Here is a 24668-nt window from a genome sequence, read left to right on the forward strand (position 1 = left end):
TTATGTATTGATGAATAGGTCATATTATATGGATGTACTCACAGCGTGTAAGCTGTTACCATAGGCTATGTGATTTCACTACAGGCATGACAGGCGGGCTACCAAACATTCATAGTACGAGCCTGTACAAATTTATGCTCCGTGGAATTTTGTTTAACATTTTTTTTTATTAAAACATCAAATTTGTTAAGAGGTTTTTTTTTAAATTATTGAAAAATATTTGAAAACTTTTATTCGAACTGCCGGAAACCGTATAGATTTACATAATTTTACACTAAATCAAGTATTAAAATATCATTAAAATGCCCCACCCTGGTTCCATACTTCCATGATATCTTATAACTTATGAACTTATGGCTTTTCTCAATATTTGAAATATAAATAAAGCAAACACACCCCTACACACCCCAACATGCACAAACCTACCGATGATGGTATAAGAGCTCTTGATCGATTTCTTTTGATCTTCACCCCAACGAAATGTCGCGTTTTCTTCCTACACTCTTAACGGGTTCCAAGTAGAACCTAAAATGGTTCTTAATTAATTAATTAAGCTGTCATGTGTGTAGAACCTCAAATAGATCAACAAAGAACTAAAAAGGTTCTGCAAAGGTCAGAAAGAACAATTTTAGCCATGCACTCGGAAAAAGGTTCTGTAGAAGCCAAAGAGAACCATTTTGGGGTTCTTTCAATTTGTTAGAACCCTAGCTGTCCTGATGTAGAACCTCTAGAACCATTTTCTCTATGAAGTAGTGTACATATTAAATACAGCCGTATATCTCAGTTTGGTCTCACATTTACACGTCCAAAACACCCTCGGCTAAGGAACTTCCCACAACGTTCATGAGCTTCAGGTATCCGCATCCGATCTCCATTTACTCCGGTGTGCCAAAACATCATCATCACACCTTATATACCTTTATGTGCCAAGTTGTCAACACAATCCTACCCTTACAACGTCGTCTCAGATTGGTGATAAATCGCCTGATTATTAAGTCAACAGCATCTTGTCTCCCGCAATCTAAATACCTACCACTGCTCTTGTATATTACATTATAAACATTGAATCCTGATTGACAGCTGCTTCTGAAATTGAACTTTTTCGTTATTTTGATCTTTTACTCTTTCAAAATAACTTTCTTATGGATGACTTCTTTATTATTGCAATTTAATAATAACTTTTTGAGATTCACACATTCATATTAATGTATTTTTTGAAAAAATAACCAGAATCTAGGGATGTTATTGGAATCTAGAAACACCGATAGTGTATAACGGACAGATGTCAATCATGGTGATTTGACACTTGAAGGCTAGAAGCCTAAGAGACTATGATGTTAAGGGCGGAGATGTTGATTGTTGGACCTATAAATTCCGTCACGTCAAGTGTGGCACTTAGCTATTCATCATCTTAAACTAAAATAAAGACATGCGACGGACCGTGTAAATGACATGTTGAAGTTTACTTGGCTGAAGACAGGGAACATTTTTTCCACCTGGTTAACCCTCCTCGAAGCCGTTCTAAATCTACGTAAATCTTGCCGGGAGAGCTTTTACAACAATTCAACAGATTGGTAATGCAGACGAGAAATTAATTTGGCGGAAAACAACACAAATATGTTTTCTTTTTTCACAGTAATACCTATTGACTGAAAGCACGTGGACGTGGTGACCCTTTTCCCGTTTTATACGCAAGTCTTTTTCAGCCTTTTGCTTTCTTTCTGGTGTATGACCGAACAAATCGGCAACCACATTTTTACGCTCAGTTTAAGCGGTAAGAATGACATCGGACTGGATGTGGCAAGCTAAGGTGTTTACTCTATTGGTATAGACGCATGAATTGAAATATTACCAGGAAACCAGGTTTGGATTGCCGACTACTCGTCTAAACATTAGTATGGATTCATCATTTTCGACAGCTGTCACGTTTTGGCCTGGCTGGCAAGATATGTTTTGATATAGCTGTCTGTTTTTAAAGGAGGCATCTGTGTTATTCAAAACATTGTAAACTGAGTTTTTAGAGAACGAAACAACGAACCACGTCTGAAAGGAAATAGTTTTTGTATACGGTATCTGTCGCTATTTATCATCAGATGTGGATAGAATACAACAACATCATCAGACGTTGAGAAATAAATTTTGTGATGATATTTTAATTGGTAAGAAAGTTTGCATTATGAATATCTTCGTGCGCATGACGGTTTAGGAACCATCAGTAGCGGATTTTAGAGTTCGTCGATAAGGCCTATAAGATTCTTAACATCTTTAAGGATATATAACTTAACGTGATTCTAATGAGGCGTCTGATTCTGTCTTTTAAGTACACCAAAAGCACTTGAATGATGAAGTGTACTCGATGAATATGACTCGCTCTGTCTAGTCGCGCCATATGATGAGTGCATTAGGGTAAATCTGGTCATATCACGATATTTCTGTGAATGGAATTAAGACACCTTTCAGCATCATCGTCTTATCATCATAGTTGAATTTGAGGAAGACGTGTATGTGGAAAGATACATGACTGGAAAATAAATTTCAATACCAATACATGATGCGTCGTTAGAACTAAGGAGAGTCAACTTACCGCGTACTGTTATACTCTGGTATATTTGGAATAATACTTGTTTCTTGAAAGAATTAAAAAATAACAACTTTGGAACAAAATGGCCGGCAACAATTATATCTGCAATACTGCAATGGTGACAATGATCACATTATTGTTTTTAAACCTATATATTTCTGGTGTGGACTCCGCTGCTTGTGAGCCAATCAAACTACCTATGTGTCACGGTATGCCATATAACATGACCAGAATGCCAAATTTATTATATCACAGTACACAAGAAAATGCCAAATTAGCTATTGAACAATTTGAAGGATTGGTTAGTATCAATTGCAGCAGAGTGTTGTTGTTTTTTCTTTGTACAATGTATGCACCAATATGTACTTTAGATTTCCAAATGGACGCCATTCCTCCTTGTAGGAGTGTATGTATGCAGGCTCGAGCGGGATGTGAACCTATAATGAAAAGATATAACGTCTCATGGCCAAGTTATCTTGCATGCGAGCCGCTACCAGAATATGACAGAGGCGTGTGTATCTCACCAGAAGCTATTGTCAACTCACCACCTGAAGTTATCGGTAAGTGCATTCATTTGTTTTATCTGGGTATTTGCCGGGGGTATTTGCTAAAATAATTTTGAGCCAAAATAGCCTCTTTCCATTGACACAGTCCATTAACCCCCATTAAATATTGATAGCTCAACTTTGACATTGAGTTGTGGAGTACGAATGTTTGTACCCAAAATATTGAAAGTCATTTTGTGGCTGTACAAACATACCGTAAATAATCGATAATAAGCATGTGTGTTACAGATATTTATAAATTAAAAGAAAAAGTTTAACAAACTTCCCTAAAAATTCGTTCTTGTCCGAGTAACTTGTTAATAGGTACATGCTTATTATCGATATGTTACGGTATGAGGGTTGAAGAGTTGTGTCCTGAGAGACGAAGCTAGAAGCTAGGTATTTTCGTCTCAGGCTAGAAGAGCATATCGTTTATCTTCCGGTTTGATTCGATTGAGAAAAGATAAAATACCAGTTTAAAAGATTATCATAAAAAAATCATGACAATTGACCCGTTATGAATTATTTTTATAATTTCCCTCTATGAGACTAATGGACGCTTAATTATAGGTGTCTGTGTGATAAACATGTGCATCTATATTTGTATTTCGACATTACCATGATTATTACACATGTCTATCCCAGTTATTTAGTAGTTGACTTGAAAGTATTCTAATTAAAATTGGTATAAAAGCAAGGTGATCTTCTTAGCTCCTGAACACATTGCATGAAGAACAACGCTCCGATAATCGAGCATTGTTTGTAATAAGATAATAGTCAACTTTGGTTCGATTTTGAGGTTGTTTTATGTGACACATAAAAGCCCGATATTAAAATACAAATAGGACTATCATAGATTCATATCCATGATAATGTTCTGTTCGAAGCCACTACGTACACTCTAAAAGTTTTAAAACTATGCAATGCCTAAACTTTTAAATGTAAATTAATACAAACTAATGCGTAGTGTTCAACAGTTAATGTTGACACTGTTTTTAGAGTGTAGCATTTAAATAGAAGCTTTAAAATGTCACATAAATATGGATACTTATCTTAATGTGTTATGCTATATGTGTCCTGTGGATTTAGCCATTTCTTCAGAAATATTTTTCTGTCTCAAAATTTAACATGTTTAAACAGAATACTGATATGTATTACTCATGGTAAAGAAATCGCGTCTTTTTGTCTAAATCGTGACTTTGAAGTTGGCAAATCTTCCTTGGAAACTAAATATCCCTACGTTTCACCTGTTAAGACGTTACCTCATCTGGCATCAAATACAGTGAAATTGATGACTTACACTATACATGCTATAAGCACTGTATAAGTCTTAAAGGTAAGTATTGTCCTAGTTATACAGGTAATATAATACCGTCAACTTCACCGAGTCTTTATCCAGTCAATATGAGAATTCAAACAGCAAGTTCGACTTCAACAAAACCCAACAAAAGCTATATTGTATAAGCATACTCTGATATATTTTTTGAAATTGAACTTTTTGAATAGAACAAAAACCCGATTGAGTTCAGGTATTGGCCATGTTGCTGGAGGTAGAAAGCCATATATATACACTTGGTTTCCTAAATGGGTTGTGGTGTTTATAAGGATATGTATTGAATGAATGGTGTTTCCTTCTATTACTACGAGCTAAGATTTTATTATATTATTACTTTTTAGTATTTCAAGATTTCAACAGATATATCGCTGTGAACATATCCAGCTATATCCTGACAGCACTATTGACCAGCTTGGAAGCCACGGAGTTCAGCACATAGCTTATCATTGCGCCTTACAGATTGGTCCTATCCACAGTGGTACACTTAGTTTATCGACACTCCTTAATTAATCATAAATCAATTTAGAATTATTAAGGGACGCATCTCATTAAGGACGCAGTACCTTATTCAACCTATGTAAAATTAACGCATTGAAGAGCTAAGATCACAGAAATTAAGGTGCAATAATAATATTACCGGTTTGTTCACAGTATTGCGCAGTTTAATTGGTAAAAGGTTGCATCAACATGATCAATGCTAGTAGTAGAAGAACAAAATAATTAAGTCATGTACCTAAAACATGCCAATTAAAACAAATAGTTTTAAACAATGCCAAAACCGTAACTTAAGCATGGAACATGGTTAAGTGACATTGATGCTCCTGTGTAAAACTACTGACATGATCAAACATTGTACATGCAGAATTCCGAGGTTATAACTTGGTCCAGCGATATTATTCAATTTTAATACCAAACAAGCTAGCTACAAGAGCATTATATATCATGCATGCTTGTGCAACATATTTTCAGCTGATCGTATAATGTATTCGTCTCATCAAGTCTAGGATCTTAAAGTGCCATAGGAGACCAATTGATATTAGGGATTGCATGCAACTAGGTTAGGACAAGACGACCATACATGTTGAGTCAACGACCGACCGCCTTGACAAATCATTTTGAGCTAGCCATGTCTCATCTCCGATGGCAATAGCCAATAACCTCCATTGAACAGCATAGCTGAAATTTTGACCTCATGCTGTGGAACATGAGTTTTTGTAGCCAACGCATCCAAAGGTCATTATTTTAGTGTAGATATATATTGATGTTAAGGAACTGTGTTCTAGAGATTGTCTTGTTTGTAACAAATGCGCGGATATTCTCAATATCATTCACAGAAAAATACACATAGAGAAAGTCTTGTTCGTTTTGATATTAAAGAAATAATATATATTTAATATTTTCTGTCACGGATCAAGGGCTTGAAATATGCAGGATGCGTGCTCTTAAGATATTGCTTTATTATTGAAACGAAAAATCGTTCGAGATGATATGACAGATCATGAGTTAGTTAACGTAATCGCGGTAATTGCCAAATTATTGTTAATGTTTGATCAAAGTTGAACGTGTTGTGATGAGAAGACTGAGAAGCTCACAAGCTGTATAAGTATTAATCTGAATAATAAAATTGCTTCGTGCGGGCCGGGGATCGTGCATGGTACAATAATATGTTACAAATTTCACAAGATGTATTCATGGTGTTGTTGAAATATAAAAGGTTGCTTCAAATCAAGTAAAGTATACAATGTAGAATCACGAAATAATTGAGGCATCATTAAACTTAATCTCGAAGTCCTATGTTCCAATATCTGTGGTCCAGCACAGATCCTGTTTCCAGGATCTGTGGGTCCAGCGATATTATTCAATTTTAATACCAAACAAGCTAGCTATAAGAGCATTATATATCATGCTTGTGTAACATATTTTCAGCTGATCGTATAATGTATTCGTCTCATCAAGTATAGGATCTTAAAGTGCCATAGGAGACCAATTGATTATTAGGGATTGCATGCAACTAGGTTAGGACAAGACGACCATACATGTTGAGTCAACGACCGACCGCCTTGACAAATCATTTTGTGTTAGCCATGTCTCATCTCCGATGGCAATAGCCAATAACCTCCATTGAACATCATAGCTGAAATTTTGACCTCATGTTGTGGAACACGAGTTTTTTGTAGCCAACACAACCAAAAGTCATTATTTTAGTGTATAGAAGTGTATTGATGTTAAGAAACGGTGTCCCAGAGATTGTCTTGTTTTAGCAAATGCGTGAATAACCTGGAACAGTGGAACACGAGTTTTTGTTGCCAACGCATCCACAGGTCATTATTTTAGTGTAGAAGTATATTGATGTAAAAGGAACTGTGTCCTATAGAGATTGTCTTGTTTGTAGCAAATGCGCGGATAATCTCAATATCATTTACAGAAAAATGCACACAGAGAAAGTCTTGTTCGTTTTGATATTAAAGAAATAATATCTATTTAATATTTTCTATCACGGATCAAGGGCTTGAAATATGCAGGATGCGTACTCTTAAGGGGGTACTACACCCCTGTGGTAAATTCGTGACTATTTTTGCATTTTTCTGAAAAACTAATAACACACTGGTAACAAAAGTTATGTATATTATTGGGGCAAGGAATCCAATTACTACACTGAAATTTCAGTGACTAAAGATAAACGGTTCAGTTTATATGATAGAAAATGAGGTACATTCTAGCGGTACCTCTTTTCTTATCACAAATAACGAACCGCTTGTCTTGGGTCACTGAAATTCCAGTGTAGTAATTGGATTCCTTGCCCCTATAATATAACTTTTGTTGCCACTGTGTTATTAGTTTTTGAGAAAAATGCAAAAATAGACACAAATTTATCGAGGGGTGTAGTACCCCCCTTGCTTTATTATTGAAACGAAAAATCATTCGAGATGATATGACAGATCATGAGTTAGTTAACGTAATCACGGTAATTGTCAAATTATTGTTAATGTTTGATAAAAGTTGAACGTGTTGTGATGAGAAGGCTGAGAAGCTGTATAAGTATTAATGTGAATAATAAAATTGCTTCGTGCGGACCGGGGATCGTGCATGGTACAATGTTACAAATTTCACAAGATGTATAATTCACGGTGTTGTAGAAATGTAAAAGGTTGCTTCAAATTAAGTAAAGTAACTAAATCTTGAAGTCCTAAGTTACCTAATTCACTATTGCTCCTGTCTAAAAGTATCACACATGGAGAATTCCGAGGTATTAGGCTATATGTTCCAATATCTGTGGTCCAGCGATATTATTCAATTTTAATACCAAACAAGCTAGCTATAAGAGCATTATATATCACTAGGCGGTTACCCGTATTTGGCGGTTCTCGGCTGTCGCGATTACCTGGCTGATGGTGACTGTACTCACCAACTTTTATGCCCATAGGACAGTTTTTAATAATTTAACATCAGATGACCCCTTGTGACCTCGAAATGACCTTCCAAAATTTGGCTCTAAATGTTGACTGTACCTACCACGTTTCATGCCCATACCACAGTTTTTAGTAATTTGACCTTGGATGACCCCAAAATGACCGTCCAAAAATTTGACTCTAAAAGTTGACTGTATCTCCGAGAAAATAGGCGGACAGACAGACAGACAGACAGACAGACAGACAGAGTCACAGACTACCAGTATTATTATATAGATGCTTGTGCAACATATTTTCAGCTGATCGTATAATATATTCGTCTCATCAAATGTATGCTTTTGATGGTCTAGGGTGTATTCATTGAAAGTTGTGTTGAAGTGAATCGGGATTGGTGATGTTTTTGTCATGAAACAATATGTTGCACAAAAGATGACCAATTCATGACATGCGACCAGATAAGCTTTTATAATTATGTGCAATATAATTCTGAATATTATATGTTTTTCTTATGTTTATTTCTTGTAATATGTATTTTAATAACTTTTATGTATAATATTAGTAAATAATTTTTTGATGTTTTAATATATATTGTAAAAAGTGACGCAATTTGGCTATTTGCCACGATGTTATTTTCAATAAATATGAAATGAAATGAAATCAAGTCTAGGATCTTAAAGTGCCATAGGAGACCAATTGATATTAGGGATTGCATGCAACTAGGTTAGGACAAGACGACCAAACATGTTGAGTCAACGACCGACCGCCTTGTCAAATCATTTTGAGCTAGCCATGTCTCATCTCCGATGGCAATAGCCAATAACCTCCATTGAACATCATAGCTGAAATTTTGACCTCAAGTTGTGGAACACGAGTTTTTGTAGCCAACGCATCCACAGGTCATTATTTTAGTGTAGAAGTATATTGATGTTAAGAAACGGTGTCCTATAGAGATTGTCTTGTTTGTAGCAAATGCGCGGATAATCTCAATATCATTTACAGAAAAAGGCACACAGAGAAAGTCTTGTTCGTTTTGATATTAAAGAAATAATATATACATTTTAATATTTTCTGTCCGGGGATCGTGCATGGTACAATAATATGTTACAAATTTCACAAGAGGTATTCATGGTCATGATCAAGGGCTTGAAATATGCAGGATGCGTACTCTTAAGATATTGCTTTTATTATTGAAACGAAAAATCGTTCGAGTGACAGATCATGAGTTAGTTAACGTAATCGCGGTAATTGCCAAATTATTGTTAATGTTTGATAAAAGTTGAACGTGTTGTGATGAGAAGACTGAGAAGCTGTATAAGTATTAATCTGAATAATAAAATTGCTTCGTGCGGGCCGGGGATCGTGCATGGTACAATAATATGTTACAAATTTCACAAGATGTATTCATGGTGTTGTTGAAATGTAAAAGGTAATTGCTTCAAATCAAGTAAAGTATACAATGTAGAATCACGAAATAATTGAGGCATCATTAAACTAAATATCGAAGTCCATATGTCATGTGTATGTTCCAATATCTGTGGTCCAACACAGATCCTGTTTCCAGGATCTGTGGGTCCGGCGATATTATTCAATTTTAATACCAAACAAGCTAGCTATAAGAGCATTATATATCATGCTTGTGCAACATATTTTCAGCTGATCGTATAATGTATTCGTCTCATCAAGTGTAGGATCTTAAAGTGCCATAGGAGACCAATTGATATTAGGGATTGCATGCAACTAGGTTAGAACAAGACGACCATACATGTTGAGTCAACGACCGACTGCCTTGACAAATCATTTTGTGTTAGCCATGTCTCATCTCCGATGGCAATAGTCAATAACTTCCATTCAACAGCATAGCTGAAATTTTGATCTCAAGTTGTGGAACACGAGTTTTTGTAGCCAACACATCCAAAGATCATGTTAAGGAACTGTGTTCTAGAGATTGCCTTGTTTGTAGCAAATGCGCGAATAACCTCAATATCATTTACAGAAAAATGCACACAGAGAAAGTCTTGTTCGTTTTGATGTTAAAGAAATAATATATATTTAATATTTTCTGTCACGGATCAAGGGCTTGAAATATGCAGGATGCGTGCTCTTAAGATATTGCTTTATTATTGAAACGAAAAATCGTTCGAGATGATATGACAGATCATGAGTTAGTTAACGTAATCGCGGTAATTGCCAAATTATTGTCAATGATAAAAGTTGAACGTGTTGAGAAGAGTTGTTACACAATGGTATGGGTAACTGAATAATGAAATTTGATCGTGCCCGTACTTTTCCTGTTTTGATTCTCAATTCTTCCAACTGTCCAATGCTTGTAAATATTATTATTATTGTAAATACCACATAATATTAAAGGTACAACCGCATAAACCAAATATGCTAAAAATTTTGAACACCTTTGTCTTGATATAAATAATGATTGAGTCACACTAATGTCACTTCAGGGCATTAATGGTATTCATGGTCATGTTGGTGGAAACGTTTGTGTCTGCCATGACGAAGTTTAATGGAGCAAGTTCAAATTAAATTTAGGTTAACCACATTGCAACATATTTTAAAAAAAAAAAAAAAACAAGTGTCCTTTGTATACATGAAGAATGTGTAGACGCACACTAACGATGGAAAGGAAAACCTAAAAATATCACATCATCATCACCATCATCATCATCATCATCATCATCATCATCATCATCGACATCATCATCCTCTTCATCATCGGCATCATCATCATCATCATCATCATCATCATCATCATCATCATCATCATCATCATCATCATCCTCTTCATCATCGGCATCATCATCATCATCTTCCTCGTCGCTATCATCCGCATCCTCCTCCTCCTCCTCCTCCTCCTCATCATCACCATCATTATAATCATAATTGTTCATATTGACTTGATCAACATCCGGAGGTCATCATCCTTGTAATTGTCACAAAAAGAACATAATATATAATTGAAAATGCTTAGTATATCGACAAAAATGGCCATTTTGAGGCACAAAATGAGACATAAATTATGATACAACTTGCTCTTTAATGGTTTGAGACACTACGAGTACTCAGACATACTTAAATGACGATGACAGAACCAGTCTTGGGACCACTGCAATTAACATTTAAAACGTCAAACCAAATCAAAGAGCATGATGAACAAATCGGTCACGTTTAGCCCGAAATAGATTTGTTTTAAATCCCGATCAGAGAGAGGTGATTTTCCGCAGCCGGCCACACCCTTGAGTAAAAGCAGTTGCAACTGACAATTTTAATACAGCTTTGAAAGTGATGAGTCTAATTTGTATATCTGGCTGTGTAATTGGCTTAAGGCTACAGAATCAAGAAAGCCAATTCATTTCTGAAGTCCAGTCTCTATCACTTACAATCTTGTAAGCATACGAGAAAATCCACGCGAAAATCCCATTAACTAAATCATGAGATACATTGACCGAGTTGGATAATAGAAACCGGTGCATGGATACAAATTCATCTCATCAGATTATTTTAAAACTGACATGTCGCATTGAGGACATTAGCCTAATTTTTCTTTGCATTACATTTCTCTGAGGTATTAATAGGTAGTTTTATAGCATAGACTCTCAATAAAGTCTACATGGATCTATGTACAATTGGTATGTTGTTAAAGTAACACTTTGCAGTCTCATTTTTTCAAATTCAAGTTTCTGAAAATGGACGCTATTTAAGGTTAGCAACTATTTTAAACTGTTGCAATTTGGTAGTTCACAGCATCTTGTAAATGGTAGTGAGCTTATGCAAAAATTGCATTGATCATTTCATAGCGAGTGTGTAGAAGGATTCAAATATCACAGATATACTTTTATAGGTGATGTGGTTTTTGAGTTATGCTGCAAAGAGGGCTGAAACAACAATACATAACTCATTAACAACAATAAATCAAGCAAGTTTTCAAAGTATATGATTTGTAGAGTGAACTTTTGCAAAACATCAAAGTGTTATTTTTCAATAATGTATTGATATAGATAATGAAAATTGATTTTTGGCTGCTTCGACCAACAATAATCTCGTCTACCCTTAAAGTAACACTTTGCAGTCTCACTTCTTCAAATTTAAGTTTCTGAAAATGAAAGATATTTGCAACAGCTTGGGTAGGGCAAAAATGATGTCAGAGGTCATGCAAAGGTCATTTAAAGATGGTAATTTGTAAATTTGGTGAGTGCAACAAACTTAATTTTTATCCATGGTTATTTTCATTCTAGAAGCGGAATGGATAGATGGGTGGGTGTGTTGCCCGGTGTGTTGTTTGGAATATTGTGCTTGGTTGGGTGTGTGAGTGATTCGGAATATTGTTCTATATGGAACTTCGTACATTTACGCATCTCTAGCCAGCAACGATAATCAATTATGAATTGAGAATGCGAAATCTTAACAAACTGGCCAGATCGCTGGATCCTAATGCCTACTTGCTTAGGTCGACTTGTCTTCTATAGTTCTCGGAGTCCGTTGATGGCTCTCCAAACAACTATGTTCTACATGCAGTTCCTAATGTCTTGTCTCTCTATCCCAGTATCCTCGTGTTGTTTAATATAGTTCTTCCGTGGTAAATTGTCCTCTTGATTTTTATAAGGCTGCCACAGTGCCACTCGAACAGGAAAAACTCTATAAGCTGCCTCTGTTTTACTTCTGGCACAGTGTCCAGTGAATCTCAGCCTTTTTGTTTTCAGTCTTTCGGAGATTGGGGAGAGGTTGCAGTACAGCTCCTTATTGGTGGTGTGCGACTGCCACGTAACATTAAGCATATTAAGCATGTTAGGTGTTTTTCTCAATAGTCTTGTGTAACAACCGTCAAGTGCCTTCCTAAACTTCGATGTAATTGTTCAGGTTTCTGCACCATACATAAGGAGTTAAGGGGGTACTACACCCCTGTGGTAAATTTGTGTCTATTTTTGCATTTTTCTCAAAAAAATAATAACACACTGGTAACAAAACTTATGTATATTACTGGGGCAAGGAATCCAATTACTACACTGAAATTTCAGTGACTCAAGACAAGCGGTTCAGTATATATGCTAGGAAATGAGGTACGTCCTAGCGGTACCTCATTCCTTATCATAAAAAACGAACCGCTTGTCTTGAGTCACTGAAATTCCAGTGTAGTAATTGGATGTCTTGCCCCTATAATATACAGAACTTTTGTTACCACTGTGTTATTAGAGAAAAATGCAAAAACAGACACAAATTTATCGAGGGGTGTAGTACCCCCTTAAGGAGTTCCTTAAAAGTTGGCCATGTATAGTCTCGACCTAGATTTAAATCTCAGTGATGCCATTTCGATAAATCTAACACCATTTTACGAAATTTGAGATAATGTTTAATATAATTTGATCATGGTTTAAAGATTATTGTTTACATAAATGGTGTAGATTTCCATTCTTTAAAATGCTGCGGTTGATTATCTTAAAGACTTTAATCTGCAAAGTCATGTTAAACATTTTAAAATCGCTGCATGCAATATTTTGTAACACGAGAAAATAAAGAAAGGCTTTAATATGAATCGATTAATCCTTGCACTAATGTGCTTCGTTGTTAAAATAAGATATTTATCTTAATCAATATTTTATTGAAAAACAACACTTTGATGTTTTGCAAAAGTTCATTCTACAAATCATATACTTCGAAAACTTGCATGATTTATTGTTGTTAATGAGTTATGTACGTTTTACAAAGTCTTGTTGTTTCAGCTCACTTTACAACATAACTCAAGAACCACAGGACCTACAAAAGTATATCTGTGATATTTGAATTCTTCTACACGCTCGCTATGAAATGATCAATGCAATATTTGACAAAGCTCACTACCATTCGCAAGATGCTGTGAACTACCAAATCGCAACAGTTGAAAATAGTTGCTATAACCTTAAAGGCCTATCAACGGCTTTTGTCTAAATACGCCACCATTCCACCAAACCATCAACAATTATAGTTTTAGTATACTTTTATTCTATAACTTCATTTTTTGATGTCAGATTGTTTTTCTCGTTTGCTATTTGCCTGCATCAGTAGCATATCTCTAATACTTGTTCCAAAAATGCAAATTTTGTCATGGTGTTCTAGTTCAGCTCACCGCTGAATAGGCATTTGAGCACACAATTACCTTTTTTACCGGACCCACATTTTCATAGTCTGAACAGTTAGGACGCGGGACTACCAATTCTTTAGAAATGCATAGTCGCGCTAAAAGTCGATCGATACATGTTAAAATCAGCACAATTCAGAGATACACCTTTTTGCTATGAAATTTATTTTCTCGGTCAAATATAAAGCAATATTTTTTTTTCTTCAGTAATGTCAGTTAAAGACATAGTGCTTGGATATACATTTTTTTAAATCCTGATGTTAAAATTCAAGCATCATATTTTGTCTTTTAGTGTGATATTTTTGATTTTTATAGGCCTTTAGTTCGCCCGTGACGTGAGCTTTTTACGGAATTCACTTTTTAGCGTCTCAAACTAATATAGTTTGCTAAAGAAAGATATTTCCCAACTCTGTAAAGCACATCGTGTGGGTCTATATATTATAGTTTTGTCAGAATTTCCGTTTTTATTTTACCCTTTTTCCCTTCATGCTCCGAAAATGTCAAACTCAGTACTTTATCTCCAACAACCAGCAGAAATAATCGATATTTCAATTGTTGTCAACCAGCAGTCAGAATTAATAGGTAAATTTTCACGGGAAAATTTTCTGGACACGTGACACCCATGGGCGCAGACATATTAGCATTATGGAATGTGACCCCGAGCACAGCGGGAGTTCTTCCAATGTATTTGAATAGGAAGAATTCCTACTTTGATGCAAAATAAGTTACTTGTCGCAAGTTAATAATATTATGGTAAGAGTTTCCGTAGATAAATATTTTTTTCGTAGATAGATATTTTGGAAATTACGTTTTGATAATATTGTGAAGAAATTAAGATAACATAATATTTAATAAATTTGCAATGCACAAATTTCTATCAAAATTGCGGTCAAAAATACTATTCCAATTCAAAATTACTAAGACTTGAATAGCGAGGTCACCGCCGGGGGTCAGAGATCAGGCTGGAGGTTACACTCACATTGATACGCATTGGTCACGTGTCCAGAAAATTTTCCCGTGAAAATTTACCTATTAATCTTGACTGACCAGGTCCCTTTTCCATTGAAAACCAGGATTGCCTGACCAGCGATTTGGTATCCCAAATCCCCAATTCTGGTAAATGAGGTGAATTTTGGAAATTTGCTCCCGTGATAGCCTGCAATTTCAATTTATAGGGGCTATGGATTCCATGATTATGAAAACCATTTTGTCTGTTTGTTTGTTTGTTTATTTACCTAGGATGAGGTCCTTGGGAAAATCCACTGTCCAAACCTAGAAAAATTCGCGTGTTATTAGAGGGGATTTTAATTTTCTGTCCCTCCTATCTCCAGGTGAATTTTGAATGACCCCCCCCATCGCGGGTTGGCATTTTCATTACACCCTTCAGACTTGCGTTCGGGTTTGTGTAGGCCTATTTGTCATAATTTAGCGCTATAGGACCTACTTTCTAAATGTAGGCTATAGCTATAGCCGTGCTATATAAATATTATAAGGTACCGGTATGTAATATTATGTAGGCCTATGGGGGTGGGGTGGGTACTCAACACATTTTAACCATGACTTACAATGCAAGGCTCATTGTTGCCATAAATGATTTTTCCTTTAGATCATTAGAATAGGTTGTTATAAACTTCCATGTTTAATCTTGTATTGTTTTGGCTGCTTCATTATGACTTTCGGTGGGTTTAAGCAATTTCAAACAAACACAAACAAAAGGCACTATAATACCCAGTCACCTTCATGACAATTGAAACACTCGGTAATTTCTTTGCTATATTGAAGTTCTGGCAACACTGTATCCAGGCCGGGCACCCAGAGATATCGATCCACAATGCTAGTATTAGCCTAAGATTTCACGCGTGGATTTGAAAATTTTTCAGCTGGTAGTCAAAAATTATGGAATCAAAACGGAAATTCTGACAAAACTATGATATATCGCTCACGGTGATGTGCGTTAGAAAGTTGGGAAAAATCCTTCTTTAGCGAACTATATTACTTTGAAAAGCTAAAAGATTGATCCAAAAAAAAGGCTCGCGGGCAGAGTTGAAGCCTATCAAAATCGAAAATCTTACACTAAATGACTGAATTTCACGACTAAGTTTAACACTAAGATTTGAAAAAAAAATACAGTATCAAGCATTACAGTTTTTCCTGACATTTACTGAAAAAATGAATATTATTGCTTTTCATTTGGCCGAGAAAAAAATTTTTACACTGAAAAGGCGTAACTCAAAATTTTGTTCATTTGAATACCAAATTCGATCGTTTGTATTGCCTTATTAAATGACCGAGTGAGCCTTACAGAACAATAACAATCGGTAATCCCGCGTCCTAACTGTGAAACGTAGATGGTTATTTAACTAGAGCGATAACCGCACCATAGCTGAACCATGTGGCTTCGGCAGTATATTGTGGTAGGCCTATACCACTGTCACCCTGAGTCTGTAATGGACATAATCTCGAAATGCTACGAAGGTATGACCGCCCGAGTGGTGTTAATGAAAGAGGAAAAGTAAAGAATATAAAATGAACTAGAACAACTGTGCCCTTTGCAAGGGCACGAGGTAAGTTAGGCTGACAGATGACTGTGACGATCTGATCAAGCAGCAATACTGTATTAATTTTAATAAGACTGTTTCATTAATTGCCGTTTTAATATACCTTGATCGTGAGAAGCTGGCATTTTGAAAACTTGACTTTTGACCTCTGTATGACCCCCTTAATGACCTTAAATGAATTTTAAAATATTTAAAACATGTTAAGAATGTCATAAGGATTATTGCATTTAAATTTCAGCTGAATTGAAGCATTTTGAAAACTTGACCTTTGACCCCTTTATTGCCCCTTAATGACCTTCAATGAATTTTAAAATATTTTCAACATGTTGAGAATGTCATAAGGATCATTGCGTTTAAATTTCAGCTCAATCGGACCATTTTGGAAAACTTGACCTTTGACCCCTTTATTGCCCCTTAATGACCTTCAATGAATTTTAAAATATTTTCAACATGTTTAGAATGTCATAAGGATCATTGCATATAAATTTCAGCTCAATTGGAGCATTTTGAAAAACTTGACCTTTGACCCCTTTATGACCCTTTAAGGACCTTAAATGAATTTTGAAATATTTTTTAAATGTTTAGAATGTCATAAGGATCATTGCATTTAAATTTAAGCTCAATCGGACAATTTTCGGTTAAAATGACCTTTTTTGACCCCTGTGACCCCTGGATGACCTTCGACGTTTGGAAATATTTTTATTATATTCTTTATGTTTTCCTCTTTCATATGACACCACTCATGGGGTCATACCTTCGTGGCATTTAGAGATATGTCCATTTCAGACCAAATGGTTAGTCAGTTAGTAAGCTAGTAAGTAAGCTAGTAAGTAAGCTAGTAAGTAACATTCACTCCTATAGGCTGATACCATTTCATGGTTCAGCAAAAATAATGTATGCGTAGCGAATAATACATTAGCATCATGAGCAATGTTTTTATTGTTTTATATACTATTTTATACTCTTTCTGAGCTCATAGGATGTTTTGTGCTTTAAATGGTCTGTGAATGTGCTCTATAAGCTTGATAAGCATGGTAAGAACGGTGCCAAATTTCAAACAAACAAATTCTTAGTTTGCTTCATTTTCAGCTGCTAAAAGCTGTTTGCTTTTTTTAGCTGGTCAGAAATTACCTTTTACCTTTTAATGGACTGCACACTCTCTAATAACGAACATGCTACAATAAAAGTGGAAAGTGCTTCAACATGTTCAAGGGAAGCTTGCTTTTGTGGATCACGTGTGGCCGAGTGGATAAGGCGCCCGACTCATAATCCATAGGTTGCGAGTTCGAACCCCAATTGTGCCGACGTGTTATGTTCTTGGGCAAGGCACTTTTTCCTCATTGCTACGTAGAGTGGGGTGGGGTTGGATGTTTGTATAGTTGTTTGTTTCAATGTTGCAATATTAGCGCTGATTAAGCTGCTGCCTGCAAATTGCATAATCACACCTAAACAGAAACAATGCAAATTGCATTGTTTCTGTTTAGGTGTGATTAATGTTAATTTGACCTACGGTTCACCATTAGCGTCTGAAATAAAACCTTAGTTTTTTTTAAAGCTTATAGTATATGAATTTAGTGGGCAATTCTCTCGACCGAGTCCTTTGCTAAAAGACGTAAGGGGGAATTCTTAATTCAAACTTAAAACTTTAAAAAGGCTTCCCGTAATAGAATATTGATAAAAACATGTCCTCAAACCAAAACAAGTATGGATATAGAAACAATCATCATTAACTACGAAATTTTACAAACAACATAACACAATAAGGACAAACTGATCCAATTTTGGAACAAATATCGCGGACAATGACACAGACATTCTGGGAGACCACTTAAACTTATTGACATCTCTGTGGATACCAATTTATTAATTCACCCCAAGCGTTGGAGAATTTACAACAACTTTTGTTCGTATATAAAATCAGAGTATTTGATTTTGTCTGATTCAATAACAAGATGGATCATGGAGGGGAGAAGCTGGGGAGACGAGTGGGTGGAGATGTGTGTGGTATATTGAACTCGTCCGAACTCGCGGGTGGGAGGGGGGTGCAACGCGCTTGGTTGGTTAATGCAGTGGTGCGCAAGTGTCTCGGGCAATGTATTGGATGCCGGGATGCGTATTCGCCAGCGAAGTGTTACGTGTAATCCGATTTTCACTATGTCAACTGGATCACATTTTTAAGTTCTGCACCACGATCGAAATGATCGCAACACAAAGTCTATGGTGTGTACTACCAATTCCAAAAAGTGCGTGATCCAGTTACTAGAAAGTTATGTAACCACTTCGCTGGCGAATAGTGTGTGTCTGTTTTTTCATAGCCATGTAGTGTTTAATCGATGTCAGTAGATGGATGGGGATGAGTGAGGTGTGTATGTATGTAAAGTAGGGGTTTGGAGGACTTGCGCATGACAACAAACCGACAACATGAGGACCAAGATGGGATTGGAGATTGGACAACACAGTTTTCATACCAACCATACTGCAGTTACTGTCCGTTTTCCTATACATAATACACAGTGCTCTTTCCCATTGACGCGTGACCTCTACAAATAGCCTACGTTAAAAGTATGGGGATACGCCTAGTTAACGTCGCTGTGTGAAAAAATAACCGGCCAATATTAAAAGTACTCTTCTAAAGTTCTAGAAAATATAGTTTTGTAACATGTCCTAAATTTTTAGCTAATTTAGATGTTTGGAAATATTCGCACTTTGGTTTTTAGGAAGGATATGTAAACGACAGATAACACCAAAAAATATGAAGAAATTATTTCCAAACCGTGTTAAGTCTGCAAACCACCATGTTTCTCATTTTCAAGAACGCTGGTTAACAATAAGCACGTATTGTCTCATTTCGTAAACAAAGACCACACACAATTGTTCTCTAGCGCTCGCTTTATAATCGTTCACCCAACTGAAAGTATAATCCCAGCGCATTGCTCCATTGTACGTGTAAAAGCAGAAACATATGATGTGTGTATTTAACCAGAGAAGATATGATTTAATCAGTTGAGCTGTTTTCAATGAGTGTTATCTTGGTTTAATAGCTTTTAATGGGGTTTAAGTCCTGCAAAGGTCGAATTGAATTCTACTGTAGACATGACTGCATCATGCAACGACAACGCTGCAAATATAACCCAATAACTTTGCAAATTAAATCAAGATCAAATATATTAAAACGACAATAACTCTTCTTTGTTTCCCCAGATGAGGATACATTTCGTGTTCCCATTAGTCCAGAGAGACCAATATGGCCCTTCTTTGAAGGAGTGGAGGAAGATAACAATGGTGGCAGACAGGAGTCAGAAGACACTTCAGCTTATGGCAGAGCTAAAAAGAAAGGTATGACCAACGGAAAACACCAGGACTGTTTAATTATTGAATTATTTATATCTGCTAAACAAGTCTAGTTGAAACATTTACTTTGTGACGCGTTTCAAAGGTTTGCATATCTGCTCATTCCTTCATCCAGTTGAGGTACTGATCCACATGAGTTGCGCTATAGTTGACACTGTACACTCAACTGTAGCATGTCTAGAGGCTGTAACTAACCGCAACTCAAGTGGATCAGTGCATCATTTGACAGATGAAAAAGAGCAGACATACAAGCATTTGAAACGTCCCACAAAGTAAGTGTATCAACTGGACTTGTCTAGAAGAATGCAGATATTTTGTTCGCATGTAATAGTTATCAACATAGGAAAGATCAAAATTACGACGTTTAGACATCGATAAATTCCTATTTTTGGCTTCTCAGGAAAAAATACATCTGGTAAATAATTGAATTTATTTAAATTAGGCGCCTAAATTAAAGTGGGTGGTAAATAATTGTACATCGACGGTAAAGTGTGCTTTTGTGTGCTGACGAAGACTCAGTCACACCCGTGGGCTGTATGAGAACCAAAGGTACCTCTCGCTCAAGAGGGCGCTTTTACATGACATCCTTTTGATCACTTATTGACAGTAGCCTGCCCGGTAAAACGTTTTAAATACGCTGTCGGGTTAGTTACCGATTTAATGGCGGAACCCTTTTATCCTGAACAAAAGGTAACTCTCGATGAATAGCTAGCTTGTCGGCAAATCAAATCGGCGCAAAGGAACAATGCGTTACGTAATCTAGATTGGATTGGCTGATTGTCTTCTTCACACCTGGATGGTTTAGGTGTTTCTAAAACTCATCCGCTATCATGTTAATTGAAAGAAATTACGACTATTATGTTGGCCGCGTCTTCAAATAGCAAAAACCGTTCTTCTGCATAATAAGTTTCCTTGTTGGAGGAATATCAAGTACCGTATGTTTTATGTCCTTTTTATCTTTTCCTTTTTGTGGTTTATAATAATTACAGGCAGCTGTAGACAGTGTCCTAATACCTTGAAAACAAAACAAAGTGTATACATCGACCAGGCATACGAATATGGTAAGTTAATTCAAGTCATAATTATATAGCTTATAAAAGGATGTCAACGGCAATCACAACATTATGCCTTACGTGTTAGATAATTCATTATCGAGCACAAATCACGTGGTTTTATTTTAAACAAACTCATATTGACCGTAAAACGAATTAATACAGCCGTCTCTCAACACGCGTTATTCAAAATTCCCGGGCGCCGAAATTGTCCAGTGCAATGACGTCCAAGTAATACAATGAAGGCTGACAACAATTGGGCACAAGTAACCACGACGTCATTGCACTAGACAATTTCGGCGGCGGGAATTTTGAATATTGCGTGTTGAGAGCCGGCTGTTTTGATTCGTTTTAAATAAAATCATGTGATTCGTACTTGATAATTATTTTTCTAACATATAAGGCATACTGTTGTAATTGCCGGAGATATCCTTTAACTGTTGTTGCAGACAAAGCTTGATGATTTTATACGGTAAATCTCGGTGGCCAAAGGGTAGTCATCGTAGCCACTCTTTTCAGAGTCATCGAATCTTCAGTAGATCAGCGGCAACCGTTCTTCAGTAGTAGGGAAAGGGCACCTACCTTTCATGACTCTTTTCAGAGCCACCATTTATTAAATAGACAGGGGACAATATAGTCGTATATCATTGGGCAAATGGCAGCTCACTATAATAGTTTTGTCCTGACGAAAGCTTGACAGTTTCATATTTGTTCGACGGCGAACCTGATGAAACTTGATTCTTTGTAATTAAACTCCGGGATTATCCATGTTAAAATCAACTATTACATTTTAAACAAACACTAATAACATAACATTAAGTAAAGCCAAAAATATAAACGACCGATTCTGTTTTCGAAAGCACTCATGACAATGTGCCTGGTACAATAAGCCTGTGATGTTTAATATTGCTGATAATGATACAATCGGCTCGAGGCTTATTCTCGCATCAAGTGTTTGTTCAGTGAACATAGTTGGATGTTCAAAATATTTATGTTGGCGAAACACTCCAGAATCATGAAAGGCAAGGATGCAAGGATATTAAATGTCTCGTTGATATTCATAATGGTTATGGTTTTGTATATTTGTCACATTCCTGACATTTAATTTCAACAATATAATAAAGAACGGAGAAGCAAATTAGAGATTTACATTAAAATACTCTCAAGAATATTTATTATAAAGGGGTGCTTATATATAGAAGAAATGGTAACCACTAGAACTTTTAAAGTGAAATTCATTTTAATAAGGATTAGATTTATTAAATCGTGTACTGGAACTTCATTGTTACTGGCAGTTAGAATTTTTAGCAATTACTTTATAGTACTGTTGGTGAAAAGATATACATGTATCTTCAAAAATGGGACATCTGACTAATCTTTTACGAGATCAAACGCTTCATTCTACAACATGTATAACACTTGTTCAAGGTGTTTACGAAAGATTGACACCGGAACTAATTTGGTTCATTTGCTTACTTCCAAGTTGTATACGGTTTAGCATCGAATTCACTTTTGTGACTTAGGAAATACGCAGCGATTTACCGCGATTCTACCGTGATTAACCGTTATTTGAGTTTTTAAAAGCTGATATTGCGCCCTCTATAGTCCTTATAATATAAAGGGACAGTTTTGTAGCTACCTGTGATACGTCAGTATGCAGTGATCATGACGGGTTGTGGATTTATTTTCAGGCAATTTGTCATAATGTAGTAAATTAGAATGATAATATTGTGGTTATCTTACTTTTATTCAAACTAAAGTAAAACACACCACCAGTATCTGCTTGTAATGGACTAGTTCAGGAAAAATTGCACTGTGCGAACCACCCCTATAGAGGAGTAACTTTTCAATCAAACTAAATGTCTAGATGTCCAACTTTGCTTCCTGAAAACGACTGGAATTCCAGTCGCCAATGTTACTAGTAAAAGCTTGAAAAACACAATTAAATGAATGACAACTCACGTAATTATCCAAAACGAGTCTCTCAAATTGAGGATTTCTGATGTGAACTATTTTTCTGCTAGATTTTAACACCCTTTGACACTAATAAAAATCCGGAAATCCGAACTCCTGTATAAGGTGTGTATTTCTTGGAAAAAAAAGGCGCAGTGATTTAGTGCGCTACGCACAGGCACAACGCCTAGACATTGATCCACAAGCCTCAGCACACTTTACAGGTTTTGCCCAATGAACAGGGCAGATACTTCATTTTACCTGGCAAGGGGGCACAAAGAGAACATTTACCCAAACCATTAGAGAATCAAGAATGATATAAGGAGACAATTTATTGTGGCGACACCTTTAATGGACTTTGCGTGTTGTTTTTATAGGATGAAACGTGCTTGGATGAAGTTCAATTGAATTCCAATCTAATCGACTCAACACATTGCCATTTTGCAATAAATTGTGGTGTGACATTTTTCAATTTTAAAATGTCTCATAATGTTTATATTGACTTAAGTTGCTGATGGTTTTGTCATTTTTTGAAGTTTCATTCAAAATTTACACAAGAATTGTACAAACTATACTTGTATTGTCTGTGCATTTAGAAGTAATAACATATTGGTTATGTTAACACTAAAGACAAGTGTAATAGCACCTTTTGAGCAACACCTTTTAAACACATTGAAAAGAGTGTGAAAGTGTAACATGACGAGTGTTGAAAATTTAACATGTTTATTTTCGAATTGGTAATGTTAAAATGTTAACGATGTTAAAATGTTAACGCAATGTCTTAATAAAGGTGTTAAGTGTTAGAAAAGCGTTGCTCATATAGGGCCCAGTGTTAATACATATTAGGCCAAGGAAAGTCGATTTTGAGTTTCCCGTCACCCGCCCTCACTTCATTTTCTGACCTACACTTGAATTCATTATTGTGATTTTCCAAAAATACCAATAAAAACTGCTTATATTTGCAACAACAAAAAATGAATATCCCTTTATTTTTTGTGGAAAAATCAAAATTAAAACATGCATTTTGCTGTCAACCTTGCAGACTCTTTTTAATATACTTTTTAATCTCATTTGGGCTAAATATCCATCTCCAAGTGAGTGAGCGGCAAATAACAACACATTTTACATGCGCGTTGGTCATATAATGAAAGGCAGAAAAATAATGAATAATGAATAATGAAAAAGTTACCTCACTTGTTTTCAGAAATTATGTGACGGGAAACTCAAAATTGACTGTTAGGGGCCTTAACACTTGTTTTTATAGTGAAGGATAATATGGGTGTCTCCGTTCTAATTTGACTGAACATTAGTTTTGACAATCTGGTCTCAAAATGTCAATTTAGTTTTACGTGTTATAGGATTTATCTCAGCAATATGAGAAATGCGATAGATTATAAGAAAAATATAAGTTGAAAGTGGTGCTAAGAGTTTTATATTGCTGAACTTACGAACTTTAAAATAGATCTATTGGCTGATACGAACATGCGGTTGTCTTTTACAATGTTTATGATCATGTTGATCTGCAAACACAGTTCAATCTTTCAGCACATAATTTGAAGTAATTTGTCATTATTCTGAGTCTGATAAAATGACATCTTTATGAAAATTATGAGGTAATATATCATTTGCATCTTACAATGTTTATTTTCACTTGTTTCTGACAACCTCATACCTTAGTAATTGTTTATAAATTGACTTGAAATACAAAGCATTTCTATTGATTTAATTTACAATTAAAACTTTATATTTTATGCGTTC

At 35.7% G+C, this 24668-nt stretch overlaps 1 protein-coding gene across 1 annotated transcript in view; it reads left to right on the forward strand.

Annotated features, from left to right (window-relative positions):
• The first annotated feature begins 1323 nt into the window (after nt 1-1323).
• Nucleotides 1324-24668, forward strand: part of LOC140137585 (secreted frizzled-related protein 3-like) — a 33263-nt gene continuing 9918 nt past the window's right edge. Inside the window, exons 1-3 of the mRNA XM_072159310.1 lie at nt 1324-3141; nt 19756-19890; nt 20895-20966. Of these exons, the coding sequence (XP_072015411.1) occupies nt 2664-3141; nt 19756-19890; nt 20895-20966 (685 nt within the window). The 5' untranslated portion in view covers nt 1324-2663. The remainder of the gene's footprint in view (nt 3142-19755; nt 19891-20894; nt 20967-24668) is intronic.

Source organism: Amphiura filiformis, chromosome 17 (genome assembly GCF_039555335.1).
Source record: "Amphiura filiformis chromosome 17, Afil_fr2py, whole genome shotgun sequence".
In the NCBI taxonomy this organism is placed as follows: Eukaryota; Metazoa; Echinodermata; class Ophiuroidea; order Amphilepidida; family Amphiuridae; genus Amphiura; species Amphiura filiformis.